At 40.5% G+C, this 15,756-nt stretch overlaps 1 protein-coding gene across 5 annotated transcripts in view; it reads right to left on the reverse strand.

The window, feature by feature from the left end:
- Positions 1-1,288: 1,288 nt before the first annotated feature.
- Positions 1,289-15,756, reverse strand: part of SH3GL3 (SH3 domain containing GRB2 like 3, endophilin A3) — a 73,019-nt gene continuing 58,551 nt past the window's right edge. For all 5 annotated transcript variants that reach the window (XM_030578117.1, XM_030578122.1, XM_030578121.1 and 2 more), the window contains exons 5-9: positions 14,328-14,461; positions 12,084-12,242; positions 10,289-10,392; positions 9,171-9,298; positions 1,289-2,067 (exon numbers count right to left, since the gene is read on the reverse strand). In XM_030578117.1, coding sequence (XP_030433977.1) covers positions 1,862-2,067; positions 9,171-9,298; positions 10,289-10,392; positions 12,084-12,242; positions 14,328-14,461 — 731 coding nt within the window. In that variant the 3' untranslated portion in view covers positions 1,289-1,861. The remainder of the gene's footprint in view (positions 2,068-9,170; positions 9,299-10,288; positions 10,393-12,083; positions 12,243-14,327; positions 14,462-15,756) is intronic.

The raw sequence follows: 15,756 nt of genomic DNA on the forward strand, positions 1-15,756 counted from the left end.
GACCACTCAAGCAGACATGGAAGTGATCATTTGTTTGACATTCACCCCTACTGTTGCAGACTAAGAACTGGCTGGGAGGAGCCTAGTTTGAAAATCTGAGCATTTCAAGGTGGTAGCTTGCAAATGAAGAACTTGAAAGTAGTTTAAAAGCTGAGCTGGGTATGGGGGAGAGAGGTCTGTAGAGAAACAGATAGGGCCCCAGTGCCTAGATACTGAGGAAGACCCCCTGCTTAATCCTGGGGCCCATTTTTATGAAATAAATGTTAAGTTTAGATAAGAATGTCTTTAGACTCATCATTTTAACTGCTTTCTCTCTGCATGTTATAATTTTTCTGAATATGAATCCTACTCTTTGACAAAGAAGCTGCTGTAAGTCACCGCAGTTTTATACTGGTTACAAGCTCCTGGAGATAATTTTGTAGCAAGAACACATCCTAGTTAGGGCTGCAGCAGTAATATAGTCAAAGAGTGGAGTGAATTACACGATTCCATAGTGGAAGAAGCAAAGGTGAAGGCCTCTGGCTGGAAAGGGTGCCCTAGAGGGAAGCTGACAGAGAGCAGAAGTACAAATTTATCCTTGCATTGTACCACCTCTACTTTCAAAACACTGGCTCCGGTGTCTTAGCCAGTGGGCAACTTGGCTACAGTTCACCTGTTTTCCCCTGCCAACTGATTTCCTTGGCCATTGCTAATTAAGGCCAAGGGGAGCTCAAACAGGCTATACCTCCATTGCAGAAATAGGCCAAGTCTCTGTCCCTGCCTCGATTTGTGCCTCCTGGGCTACAAAATGGCATGCAATTTTTCTCTACACATTCTCTAGTGCTCCTCTTCCTCCCTCCCCCTTAAAAAAAAAAAGTGTCAATTAGCATTGTCATTTCAATTGGCTACAAGCCTGTCTCTAGAAATACACTTCCCCATTCATCTCAATCAAGTTATCTTCTACCGCTCTGTCCATAGCAGACATGATCTAGCATCGGTTTGTACTTGGCTCAAACGAATATGAAGAGAGGCTGCTTTTCTCCTATCCCTTTAATAAAAGATAATATAAACAGGCATTATGAATGAATGTGAGTGAGCTACATTTCTAGGATTCTATTTCAGATGAGACCACAATGTTACAAATGCACCCGTCGAAGATTCAGGGAATTGGTCCTGACAGTTCATTTTGTACAATGTCAAACACCTTCTGAAAATGGAGGTGCATCAATAGAGGAACGTGCTCTTTCACAGCATTAAAAACCACTGCTTGAAAACAAGTGCCAGAAATCCAACCGTACAAGCAGCAGTCTTTACACTTTCCCTACAGTAATATTTATTAAGTATAGTCAGTAAATTAGAGGAATATTCAGTTCTAAGTCTTTGTACTTAGTACACCAACATCTTAGCCTTTTGTCAACATTCAGCATGAAGCACAGTTTAAGTTAATCACAGTAAATTACATTGCGATGGATGAAAAAGGCTTAGTGACATCAGTCATTCTTAACTGGTTACAATTAGTTTTCGACAGTAAAATCATTGCAGCCAGAGGATTATTTTAAAAAGGCTCCACATACAGTAAGAGCAAAGGAGTACATTTGTGGAGCAACAGTGAGCTACCAGTAAACACCTCAGACAGTCATCTTCCAGGCACAAAAGCAAAAAAAAGTGGAGGTTGGTTTTTTTGCATTTTCACGTAGCCAAGGAAGGGTTGGGGTTTGTTTTTTTTATACAAACTAAAGGAATACAAAATAAATACATTTAAAAAAGATGCATACAAAAATCTGTCAGTCAAATAGCAAGGCTTTCACAGAATGCCACATTCATGAAACAATTGTGAATCCATTTCAATCATGAAATTATGTTCACGGTTTGCATTAGGTGTTCACTGAGGCAAAGGTACCATCACTTCGACATAATTAATGGGGAAGAAGCCAGACTCTCCATTTAACATCCCTTCATACCAATTCTCATCAATTTGATTGGTCAAAGTAATGATGTCACCTTCCTTAAACCCAAGCTCGCCTTCATTTTCTGGCTCAAAGTCATACAGAGCTTGGCAGCAAGGCTGATCCATGTGCACTGAAGAACCTGTCCCAGTGACAAAAGAAAATATTTAATAGCTCTAAAGTACTCCACTTACCTATTGAGCATGAAAACAAGGATAGAAACTTAGCTCTGCTGTAAGCAGCAATGATCTGAATGGGCCCATATTGTGGGTGCTCTTAGTTTTCCCATCACCACTTTCACCTACACAAAGTCTGTTCCTGTCATGTAATGTCATGTACTGCATAAAGGGTGATGAACTGCATACAGGGTAGCTCTCTTTTCCTCCTCTTAAAAGCAAATATATTTTACTGCCATTTGAATTCCCTTGGGAAACCTGAATCACTAACATTTGGGGTGGTCATGAATTCAATTACCAGTGGTTTTGTTGTTTTTTTTTAAAAAGAGGTGAGTGGACAGGCATGATGGCAAACAGCTGAACAAATGTCTATTCAATCTATAAAACTAGGAACTGGGCTGCATGGAAGCTAACTAGAGGACAGGAACTCAACAAGAACACTATAAACCAGAACTATAAACAGTTTAAAGATCCAATCCTACCAACATGTATGCATTGAGAATGGCCCTACTGATTTCAGTAGCACCCCTCTTATATGAAAATATTTTCAGGACTGGGACCTTAATCATCAAATAGGGATATGAGGTTCTATCCTCTTCGCCACATGGAGAGACAATTATCTCTAAGTTGTATTTACAGATAGCTGCTCTGGTAGGGCAGCTCGTGTGTTCAAACCACTCACTGCATCTGCCCTTTACCTCCATTAGATCAACAGTTATATTAGCAACAACACTGCCTCTTAAAGTTTGTAAAACTATTTTTTGGATGAGGATTAATTGCAGCCCCATTCACACAGTATCTGACTTTCTTTGTGATTCTAGTATATTGTGTTTGACTTAGTTACACTGTAAGATGTTTACTCCAAACCTTCTTGTGTTTAAATATTAGTGGCATTATATACATAATACTAAAAACAGTACTTAAACTTATGGGGAAAAGTCAACATGGATAATTATTGTACATGTATGATAAAGTACAAGAGATTTGCACAGCTAGCCGAAGTGGCTAACTTTGCAAGAGTAATCTTTTTAGTGTTATAGACATTCTCATGTATGGATGGTTAGCATATATCCAAGCCAGCTAGGATATGTGAATAATACATTATTATAGTCATTCATTCAACCTCTGAACAGTAAATTATGCTGTCATAAACAGATAGTTAAGGGTTAATGTCTCTTTTACCTGTAAAGGGTTAAGAAGCTTAGTAAACCTGGCTGACACCTGACCAGAGGACCAATAGCGGGACAAGATACTTTCAAATCTTGGTGGAAGGAAGTCTTTGTTTCTGCTCTTTGTGTTGTTGTTGTTCACTCTCGGGACTGAGAGGGACAGGACATCAATCCAGGCTCTCCAAATCTTTCTGAATCAGTCTCTCATGTTTCAAACTTGTAAGTAATTAGCCAGGCAAGGCATGTTAGTCTTATGTTTGTTTCCTCATCTTGTAAATGTTTATTTTTGCTGGAAGGATTTTACCTCTGTTTGCTGTAACTTTGAACCTAAGGCTGGCGGCGAGGGGCCCTCTGATCTATAGGAATCTGATTACCCTGTAAAGCATTTTCCATCCTGATTTTACATAGATACTTTTTACCTTTTCTTTCTTTAATTAAAAGCTTTCTTTTTAAGAACCTGATTGATTTCTCCTTGTTTTAAGATCCAAGGGGATTGGATCTGGACTCACCAGGGATTGGTGGGGGAAAGGAGGGGGGGATAGCTAATTTCTCCTTGTTTTAAGATCCAAGGGGATTGGATCTGGACTCACCACGGATTGGTGGGGGTAAAGGAGGGGGATGGTTAATTTCTCCTTGTTTTAAGATCCAAGGGGTTTGGATCTGTGTTCACCAGGGAATTGGTGAAGTCCCTCAAGGCAACCCAGGGAGGGGAACGTTTTGGGGGGGACAGAAAGTGCCCCAGACACTGAAATTCTGGGTGGTGGCAGTGTTACCAAATCTAAGCTAGTAATTAAGCCTTAGAAGGGTTCATGCAGGTCCCCCACATCTGTACTCTAAAGTTCAGAGTGGGGAAAAAAACCTTGACATATGCTAACAGCATTCCTCCGCTATTCATATTCTAGAGATTGGTTCCATGGGCAGAAGGCTACCCATAGTTTCAGCTGAGATTCATTTTTTTTTCTATGACATTGATTAAAACTTACCTATTTTACTAAAAGAAAAATCCAGTGATTTTGAATAAAGTCTATTCACAAAGGGGAAATGGGGGGAAAAAGGTTTCATGCTGCCTCTTGCTAATTTACAGTAGGAAAGTGCATTATATCAAGACAAAGAAGTTTTTAATGCTCTCTTTAATACTTACAGCAAAACAGCTAATGAAGGTCTTTAATATTAAATTATTCTGGCTACTCTTTTTGCTCAAAATCTGCACGATTCTCAAATATTCTAATCTTGGCTGTCTCTCCAAATTATCTAGCATGCTAATAAAGCAATCAGACTGAGGTCCAATTTCTGTCTGGAATAGTCTATATATTCTGTTAAATATTGCAATACGCATGCAGATTTTCAAAACCAATGAAGCTGTTAAAAATTCCGTGTCACTCATTAAAATTTATTTTTAAATCTGCTAATCACAGTGCTATTTGTCATAAAATGTAAGGAAAGGAAACCATTAAAAAGTAGCTGCTCAGAGAAATTGTCTAGCAATGAGAAGCAGAAAGAGCATTTTGAGCAAGCAAAACTACTCAATCAGTAAATGCTTCTCTTGTATCTGTGGACAAACATTAGCAATGGATCTTTAAAGCGATGACAACAAAAGTAGGGGCACAATGTTAGATTGTTTTGCCCCAAAATTTTAACATTATGCTTCATGGATGGATTCCCTATTCTTTTTCAGCCTGTTTACACTACTCTAGCAATGTAAAAGGGCAATAAACACAGTAGAAATGGCCCCGAGGGTTCCCCTTAGAGATTGTAAAAAAGATGGAGTGCTTTTGAGCCCCTGCCTTCACAGCCCTGCACTAGAACACAAAATGGGGTGTGGCTAGAATGTGCTGTGCTCTGGCTATTTCCATTCACAGCCACAATAGCAAGTCAGGTATTCCCCAGGTCAGATGGTTGTTTAAAGCTACTTTTGTACTCTCTTCCTGACCTGTGCTAAGCCCAGCTCGGACCAAGTCAGGATCTGGGCTATAGTCTTCCACAGAAATAGGGTGAATAGTTTAAAAAAAAAATTGAGTGTTTTCAGACAGCTTCCTCAGCATAGAATGTGGAAGCTGTATCTGCTCATATGAAGTTCCAACAGCAGAAGAAGCCTTTCTAAATAACTGAAAACATTTCTTGTTTTCATCAGCTGTTCTGGCAGGGGCTTGACATAAACTGATTGCTGGAGTAAAAGTTGTATTTCTGACACAGCAAGATATGTGATGTTACATTGATAACACTGGGTGCAGAATGTATTTCTTTAAAAGCGTGAGTCTTTTAGGATCATAACTACACAGTATATCACATTGGTTTTGTTTTTTCTTAAAGAAAGGAGGGATAAAAAGATTGAGAGCGAGGAAGGAACTTTTTGCCTTTTAGGCTCCAAAACATGTGGGGGAGGAGGATAATCTCAGGCAACACAGAAGGATCTTAAAGTAATGGCTACAGCTACTCCAGAGCCTAACATCAGTCAAGGTCTTCACTAAAGTAATGCACCTGCTGCTAATCTACTGCACCTGGTGTCACGGCTGTACAGTGTGGCAAAACAAAGCTTCCCAGTTGAAAAGAGCAGAGGCAGCACTGGTTGCTAGTTTTAAAAATACACAATTTAACAAACACAAAGAGGTCACATGGCTCTATCCTTCTCCACTGTGCAAACTATATGAAGGCTGTTGCAGAGATTTAAGAAGCTAAGGAAACTGCAGCAGCATTTCTGTTAGTTTACAGTACTGCTCCTGCCTCTCTAACTATAGCTGAAGCAACATGCTGCCTACTGTAGTTGCTGAGTTCATGGATTTAGACTGAGAGCTCTTGGGGCAACAACTGTCTTTTTGCTCTAAGCTTGTCTAGCACTTTGCACAATGGGGTCCTAGTCCATGCCAAGGCTCCTTGGTGCTATGTTAATGCTCTACACACACACACATACACACACCCTAAAGACTTTTTTTGCTGACCTATTGGACTCCCCAACTGCAGACTGAATTTATAATGAAAGAACATGGAGGAAGTATTGGAAAGCATGAGGCTGAATGTACTTGTGGGACTGTCCTATCTGATGCCAGATGACCATCTAAAAATGCCACTTTTCCTTAAAAGAAACTTCTACAAGATGTTGCTCCTCTGTTTGCCGCACATTGAAGAATATATACGGTAGCAAAAATGTATAGTAAAGAAAGAATCACATCCTAGATGTGCCTGAGGATAGAATTATTCCAGCCCTCTCTTTCAGCCTAATTCTGTAAACACTTATGCACATAAGTAACTTTACTCCCATGAGTTAGTCCCATTACATTCAAACATAGGACGGCTAACCACAACTACTTTCCTTTGATGAGCAAAATGAATGAGAAGCAAGATGTGACTCTGCATTTAAACAGTTTCATAATGAGCCAGATGACACTCTCAGCTTCTGCTGATTAATTAGGACAACAGCGAATTAGAACAAAACGTAGATTTGTCATCTGCACTTAATCAGTAAAGCAGTTAAATCATCCAGGACTTTTCCCCATGAAATAATGTTTCCAAGGACCTGATACTTCACTGTGTTTGCATGTCACTCCTGAAAGTATTCCCACTGTATTAGGAACTGTACAAAGGAAAACACCACCCCTATTCAGAAGAGCTTACAATGTACAAGGCACAATATGATGAAATATGGAATAAAGCATTCCAACATACAAGCAAAGGGCTAGACTATGATAGCTGTTACACTTAATGGGGAGTAAATTACTTTGCAAGGAGTCCCATTGAATTCAATGGACATATTTGAGGAAGGTTCTATTTAGTACGAGAAAGAGTATCAGGATCTAGTAGTGTCAATATACCAGGGGTCGGCAACCTTTCAGAAGTGGTGTGCCGAGTCTTCATTTATTCACTCTAATTTAAGGTTTCGCGTGCCAGTAATACATTTTAACGTTTTTAGAAGATCTTTCTATAAGTCTATAATATATAACTAAACTATTGTATGTAAAGTAAATAAGGTTCTTTAAATGTTTTAAAAGCTTCATTTAAAATTAAATGAAAATGCAGAGCCCCCTGGACCGGTGGCCAGAACCCAGGCAGTGTGAGTGCCACTGAAAATCAGCTCATGTGCCGCCTTCAGCACGTGTGCCATAGGTTGCCTGCCTCTGCAGTATATAATGCCTGCATCTGTAATTTTCACTACATGCATCTGAAGAAGTGAGGTTTTTTACCCACAAAAGCTTATGCCCAAATAAACCTGTTAGTCTTTAAGGTGCCACCAGACTCCTTGTTGTTTTTGTGGCTACAGACTAACAAGGCTACTCCCAATAAAGGATCTAGTTCAAGTGACCAGAGGGATGCCAGACACACATTTTGATAGTGTCAGCAGGGGTGGAGGGGTGGGCAGAGAAGTTAAGTGTGAAAATGCTCGCTTTTGTAGAAAGTAGAGGAGCGTTTATAGGAGTGATCTGAATGAGGTGAGAGTGCTGAACATATTGTCAAGCTTCTCCAGCTCCTAACATCTAAAACACTTGGCACCACTTTGCATAAACTGTCTGAACAGTATTTTCTAAATCATATAGTATACATCAAATCTGTTTCAGATGTCTTGTTTAAATATACAATAAGCACAGCAAGCTTCCCGGGTTATACTGCCAGAGCCACGTTTATCCCTGGCATAGAACTCAGTGGTGTTAATGCTGGCTTTCTAATGCGGGAAAGGACGAGACAGAGGAGAATTACCCATGACTTTACTGATGGTAACATCTGCTGGGAGAGGTAAGGACAGCAACCAAGTCCTCAAGTTCTTTGGGGAAAAAAAATACAGAGTGCTAGAACAGGTAACCACAATATGTACCTTTTTGGTGTCAGTAGAGTCTATAGAGCAGTTGCAAAGAGAAGGATTGAGGGAAATATTTTCTAACATCCACACTGCTATTTTTAGGGCACTAGCTCAAGCAGAGCTAGTGAATCTATCCAGGGCACAAGGCACACTCCCAGCCTGGTGTAGATATACCCTTAGCCTTTTTCCCACCCCCTCTCTTCAAGCTGAGAGTATGAAGTATAGCCCCATATTTCCTCCTCCACTTCTAATTCTCCCTCTCTCTGTTTCCGTCCCAGCTCTCTAAAAAGAAACAAGACAGGCGGAAAACAGAAACAGAAAGAGTGATTAAAGCCAGAGGGTAGAAAAGTAGCCCAGAGAGTAACTGTGTCTCAGAGTCAATAGCCAGCTCCTAATTCTCAAGCCAAGTAAAGGATGGACCCTCTGGATCATATTCCCCCACCCCTCGGTGCTTTTCTTTCAGATCCTCACCTATCCTGGTTATGGAAAAAGTTCTGGTGGCTTTTTACTCTTTTCCTTTTGTATTACTGTTTGTCTTTTGTGTTTCATTATTTGCCTTTGCATATAGCTCACTAAGGGTAACAGAGACACAGGAAAAGTGCCTCTGATCAGTGAGATGAGAAATAAAGGGTCTGATCCAACATTTAAATCAGTTATTACATTTAGTTTCTCCACTGACCAGTGACAAGATTCATAATATTAAACACCTTGAAGAGAATTTCAAAAAAGGTGACCATTTTTTTCCCACGAGATCAGGGTCTATGCATGTTCAGTCTCTCCTACACAGACTAAGTTTGCACATTTTATTGATCTGCCTTTGTGGAACCAGAAGGGGTTACATGCTAACAAAATAAGTTGTGTTCATATTTAATTTTCTGTGTTACACTTAAAGTTTTACCTTTAACTGTTTTAAAAGTTAATAAAAAACACCAAGGAGACCATTTTCCAAGTGTGGGCGGCTAACTGTAGGCATAGGCAGCCTAGTAGCATAGACAACAGTAGGACTCTATGGGTTTTCAACTAGCATTATATGAGCAATACTTCAACTCCAGTAATTATAATTCCTCCATAAAATGCATACATCAACAGGCTGATTCCACAATGATGGGCTCACCTGATGATTTTATTGAAGAAATGTATGAAATCCCATTGTGCTGTTGATTATCACTGATTTCCAGAGCTGAAGTTATTACAGGTTTTGGCTTGAATTCATGCTTAGGACGACTGGATGCTCCATTTATTCTGAAACACAGAGAAAGATTGGCACGAGATATAATTCTGAAATGCAACAGGAGCTTTGGCGTTCCTACTTGGATTCAGTGCTTTAACAACTGAAGGACAGATGGTTATAAAAAAAATACGGGTTTGTAATTTATTCATCCAGAACTGCTTGACTCCAATGTAACATTTTAGAAAGTCTCTACTTCTACCCAGTTTTATAGCTGTGTTGACTGGGGCACAAAGATTAATAGCCTGACTTTCCAAACTGCTGAGAACCCACAGCTACCATTGAGTTCAGTGGATGCTCTGGGTGATAAGCACTCCTGAAACCAGGCTACAAAATGATATGTGCAGAAAGTAGCCAGTAAGTCAATGATGAGTCAGACCATTTAGAACCCAGATCCTTGTTAGTTCTAACTATGAGAGCATAAAGCATAACTACTAGTGGTAATTTTTTTCCCCTTTTGCTCCATTAGTATCACACAAAGTCTCTGTGGCCAATCAACACATCACACCAGAACTGTGCTCCTAGCTTGCAATTTTGTGATGCATTGTAGGATTTTATGTGTACAACCATCATTATGATAAATAGGTCAGTTTTTTAACAAGGCTTCCAAAAATGTGTCGTAGAAAACATATGGCCATGTCTGTCTGTATGCACAAAACCCACCGGTAAATGGAGAAGCTCCTGATTAATTCCTGTATATGTGAGTGTGGGGTTTGGCATGAGCATAAAAGTATGTATCAATAAGTTTTACGGTCAGATTTCATTATACAGAGGGATGTGAACTCTTAAAGGCCTACAGTGCATCAAGAAGTGACAGCTAGCAAGAGTTTGAGGTGGTTAAGTTCACTGAGATTCAGAGATATAACAAATTACTATGGATATAAAAAGATGCATCCGTGAGGCATTTGTGAGATGCTGCTGCTTCTGAACTGCAGCTCAACATCATACTCCCGAACATTAGCTCCAAAAGATGTTGAGAATTCTCTGATCGGGTTTCTTCTTACCGGTTTTGCAGTGTGCTCTGCAGTTCCTCCAGAATTTCTGTGGACTGTTTATGGTAGTCTAATGCTGCTTCTATAAATACTGCCAACTGGCTAACTTGCTCTACCTAAAGTATAAAAGTAGAAAATGACTTTAAGGAGTCTGCGTGTCAGCTATGGAATCAACTATAAGGGTTATAAATAGACAATAAGAAGCCCGGTTAAAAACACTCAAAATAGACCAGGTATCTTATAAGATCTTGGGATCTTACAAAGTGATATTTCTATATAGTAAGGATTTGACACAGCCTTCAATGAGCTCTATGTGGGCAGAGCCCTGTGATGGTGCTGAGCTCCAGGGGGTCTTACTGCAGGATCAGGACCATAATACAGGGCATGTTCTCGTGTCCATAATGGGGCTTATTCAAACGAAGTAACTTGATCAAATATATGTATAATTTTCCCCTAACTTAACTGGGAAATATTCTGAAACAGACAAGGACAAGATCCCATTTCTGGTAGCAGTGGTTTTCAGATCAATGAGATCTGGCTAAGTGAGGTTATGCCATATCTTATTACACAACCCATCAATGTTGTTTTTAATTGCTTTAGCCCACAAACTGCAGTCCTGAAAAGGTCCAGACTTATCTCACTAGGTGGCAGCATTTATAAATTGATAAATAAAGTGTTATTTATAGGCTCAGATTTAAAAATTGCAGTTAATTGTTCCAGAATCTGTATACTGAAATGGGGGAGGAAGGAGGGAAACACCGTTCTCTCATGGAGTCACAAAAATATTTTAAAAAACGGTAGAAATACCCACGCACAAACTGGCCAATCGAAGAATAGCACTCTGATAAAGTAGGATTTATTTTTTCTTCTCTCATTCTTTTTTTTTTTTTAATACATGACATTTAGACAATGAGCCCCAATAAAGTGAAATGCAACATATCCCACTCTCAGCCTTTACTGGGTCTGATCAGGAGAAGGTGTCTGAGTAGATTTGTTAAGATTAAATTATTGGTTTGTGTTTATCTGTTTTTTCTTACTCAAAGTGTTTACTGAAAACTCTGCTAGAACCCTAATGAAGCAAAACATTGCCACACAATATACATAATTTAAATACACAGGGTCAGATCCTCAGCTGGTGTAAACTGATGTAGCTCTACTGAAGTCAAGAGACCAACACCAGTTGAGGATCTGGCACAAATTTTTTCATTTTACAAGACTTCACATATGCATTTCAATACATATATAGACATTCCTGCCAGTCCCTCCCACTATGGTTCGAACACTAACCTAAATGGCCACCACTGCTGCACTAATTTAGACATAATTTGATGATGTACCTGCATGCTAAGCAAACTCTGACCCTGAGTAAGGCCCAGAATAACAAATTTTGTGTAGGGGACATGCATAGGGCTGGTGGCGACAGAATCCTCCCTTCCACAATAGCAGCAAGATATTCAGTATGAGCTCAGCTATTCCATGACTGCTGTTACTGCTAGCTGTCTGTAGTAGTGCATGTACATGGGCTTTGCCTAGTTTTGAGCATGGGGTCACGATCTTGCCAGTTTCCTTCCTCCCACAAACTTTCCACATTCACAGCCCCCGAGTGTGCTGCTCCATAGTGCAGGGTTGTGGAGTCCCTTTACATGGCTCTGCAGAACATCCCTTTCTAAGGCACAGATCCATAGCTGCTTCTCTGCTTTTTAATCCTTGCACATCTGGGAAGGAGAGGAGAGGATTTATCCTATCACATGTACAAACTCTCCCTTCTGTGTGCGCTGCAGGATTTGCAGCAGCACAACAGACTTACATCATTTTCTAAAAAGTTGAACATGCTTCTTTCTGCCAGCTCCTTTGACTCTTCAAATTTTTCAACTGCTTGTTTAACTTCTTCATCTGGGATCTTCCCTAAACGCTTCTTTTTATAGTCATAATCCAAACGACGGCCTTCTAGTTTCTTCAGATGATGCTAAGTTAGAGAAAATGTTTCCCATTAGATCAATTGGAGACAAACCCAAACAAGCATGTTGTGATTGTATCCATAACAAAAACCTATTTACAATTATACTTATTCATATATGAAATTTAAAATTGTACAGACATCAAGAAGCACCATCTATGAACATTGAGAATTGGCTACCTAAATTCGCTATACAAGACATCCACCTCATGAACTTTGCTAAACATGCAAAGGCTGCAGATTGTCTAAATTAGAAGCAGGATCCAGACTAAATGTGCTTTTCTTTTACAGTTTGGCAGTAATTCAGTTCAGCAGTTGTATTATTTGTACTGTGACAGCTAAAATTTAAAGGGCTATTTTCTCCTCCCATTGCAGGAGTGGAACTCCAACTAACCCCTTCGTTCCTGAATTCTTTGTCGGGTATTAATCTGACATTCCTAGATAAGCAAATTGCACAAAGTTTTCCTGCCCCCAAAAATCCTGCACTTGACAAACTCTCAAAATGGAGTGAAAGCAACTGCACAAGGCGCTTATTAAAACACGATACATGTTTTTTTTCTCTTTTCATCAATTCAGAACAACAATAACTGAGAATAGAGTCATCTAGCACATGAGAAATCTGCAGCCATTGAGAGATTACTGTCTCTCTGCTCTTTAATTTGGGCACAGGTTTCTAAATCTATTTCTGTATAAGTAAATATAACTTCAATTTCTGTTTCATCAGGGTTTTAACTTTTTTTTGCTCAAGTCTATAGGAATCTAAAGGTCCAGATTTAAACTGTGCCTGGCTTTCTGGGCAGTTGTTTTATCATAAGCAAATGCAATGAAAAACAAACATTCTTCTGAAGGCTAAAAAGTCATTCCCCAGTGTCCTATTTTTTTGCCACAATGGTTCACGTTATTTGTCGTGCTGCTCTTTGGTCTCATATGTGCCTCACTGTTGTTGCCCTAAACAGCCTACATTAGTAGTCTTATTTGACTCCTTTTTAGAGCTAACTCCAGCATGGGAGAGCCAGAGACAGGCTACTCAATAATAGAATAAACCAGGCAATTCAAAGTCAACCAGAACTAAATTGAAATAATTGGCACCCGCCATACTAATAACAATTAATGAAATGTTATATTAAAATAAGCAATAGAAATTATTAATATTCATTTTCTTTACTGTCTGTAAGCATGCGGACTCACTCCGCGGCACCAACTGCTGGTCTCTCAGGGAATTAGCTCAATTTCCAGCCCCCAGCTCCCTCTGCAGGCCAGTGATCTGCCACAGCTTGGCCCCCATGTCTCTCCCAGACTCTGGTGCCCATTTACTCTGCGGTGCTGCACCCTGGCAATACCCTAACAATTTCTGTGGGTCTCCCTTCCCCAGGGAGCCCCCACCCACTATCCCCATCTCATCTCAGTCTGGGCTACTGCCAGTCATTACCTATCCCCCGCTCACTGGGACAGACTGCAATATAAAAGCCACTCATCACAGGCAAGGGGGTTTGACCTGTTGCCTTCTTCTACCATTCGGTACCTCTGTGGGCATGGAACCAGGCCCTGCAGCCTGGGGAGTCACCAGCCTGGAGCTTTCCTGCTCCTCTGGCTCTTCCCCAGCCCTGCTTCATTCCCAGGTATCTTCTTACTCCCATGCAGCCAGGCCAGTCTCCCTCCACAGCTAGAGGAGAGACTCTGCTCAGCTTCTGGCTGCCCTGGCCTTCTTATACATCCCAGCTGCCCTGACTGGGGTCGGCCCTTGTGAAGCTCCTTCCCCAATCAGCTTGGGCTTTTTCTCCTAGCCCCTAGCCCTCTCCCAGGCTGGCTTCTACCCGGTCAGGGCTGGAACGCGTAATCACCCTGCTACACTGTCCTTTACTGTATTCAACTTTATTATATTGTAAATAGAGTAAAATAGGTGTGCCCATGAGCTATATATCCTGACACTAGTTTTTAAGTAGATTTCATCACTGATTTCACAGGAGAGTTCTGCTTAAAATTTGATGGTGGAATGTACTGCATAAAAAGTTCCTGTGGATTAGGTTTCTGGTGACTTTGTTTATTCACATATTTTCAATGTCATAGGGCTCACTTTTAACCTCAAAAACTCACCCCAATCTCTTTTAAGTCTTTGTCTTGTAATAACTGTAGAGGATCAATGAAGTTTTGCTTGACGTTAATATCGAAAGAGTCCTTCACCTCTGCCATCTGCTTCATGCTTTCACCAACATCCAGCAGTGCATTGCCTACAGGGAAGAACATGCTATTTATACACAGTAGATAGCACTTTATGTAAAAACAGGAGACATTTTTTTATTAGATAACTCTTAAAAATGTTGGCTGCAGGCTCTTTAAGATGTAGAATGCAGAATATAAGACTACAAGCTTGCCCTCTTCTCCTAGAGTTTCCAGAACTAGAAAGAACTTTGTCCTAATGTTTTCCATCCTTCTCCACTACCCCTCCAAGAAAACTATTGTTGGCTTGCATTATTGTCTCCATTCTTGGATTATTCAAAATGGGATATGCAGTTTCTCCCGTAGCTGCTTCTCCAGGTGGTAGGGGCCCAGAAATATCACAAGGTCAAAAGATACAGTATGTCACTTTAACATGACTAATGTCACAGTCTTAGGGCAACTGCACTTGGTATTCCCCCTCCATGATCCCTCAAGGGTCCCACTTAGGGTTTCGAGTTCCCACCGGTCACCTCTCTTGGGCAGAGACCCACTTCCCTCTCCCTCCACTCCGGGGGATTGGAGACTGCACAGCTCCCTGCCGTACACTGTCATACCCCCAGCAAGCCAGTCTGCCTAAAGGCCAGTGCCTGCACCTTGCTTTGTCTCAGAGGGCTATGAAAAGTATATTGCTTGGTGTTACAACTTACCACTCAGCTCTTTCTAAGCAAGCATATTTATTCTTAAGGTAAAAGCATTACAGAGAAAACATTAAAAACAAGAAAAAGTTCCTTTAACACATGCTAAAAACTTACCAGAGGTCACCAATCAGCCTTATCGGGCCCTAGTAGACCAAAGTCTTTCCAACCCTCCCACAAGGGTTGGAGCCTCTCTGGGCAGAGAAGGCGCTGTCCATTTGTTGGATCAGAAAGAAGGCCCCGAGTCAGTTTAAATGCAGCCTTTTTACGTCAAAAGCCTTTTCTTTGTTTGTTGGTCTCTGGAAAACTCAGTATATGCAAGCATCCCCAGCAGGTGGTGCCTCTCTGGACACGTTTACAACTAAGGTTAGTCACTCAAATCACTGTTTTTAGTTCCTGGAGAAGCTAAGTGCCACTCTCCCCCCAGAATCGCATAGAATCCTTGGCCCATGGGGATACATAAGCCATTCACAACCTTAATATAATATAATTCTCCCAAAGATACTTTGTGAGGTCACAATAAGTGTCACAATTAGTACCTACAAATCTGAGAACTCTTGTTCTCAGGGCAACAGATGTGCAGACAGAACAACATGAAAACAGTATCGATCTTTTACATTTTACAAGTTGGAAACCAAAATGGCTAAGTTAGGTTCAAAGTGCCCCAAAAT

The sequence above is a fragment of the Gopherus evgoodei genome, chromosome 10, assembly GCF_007399415.2.
Source record: "Gopherus evgoodei ecotype Sinaloan lineage chromosome 10, rGopEvg1_v1.p, whole genome shotgun sequence".
NCBI classification, from domain to species: Eukaryota; Metazoa; Chordata; order Testudines; family Testudinidae; genus Gopherus; species Gopherus evgoodei.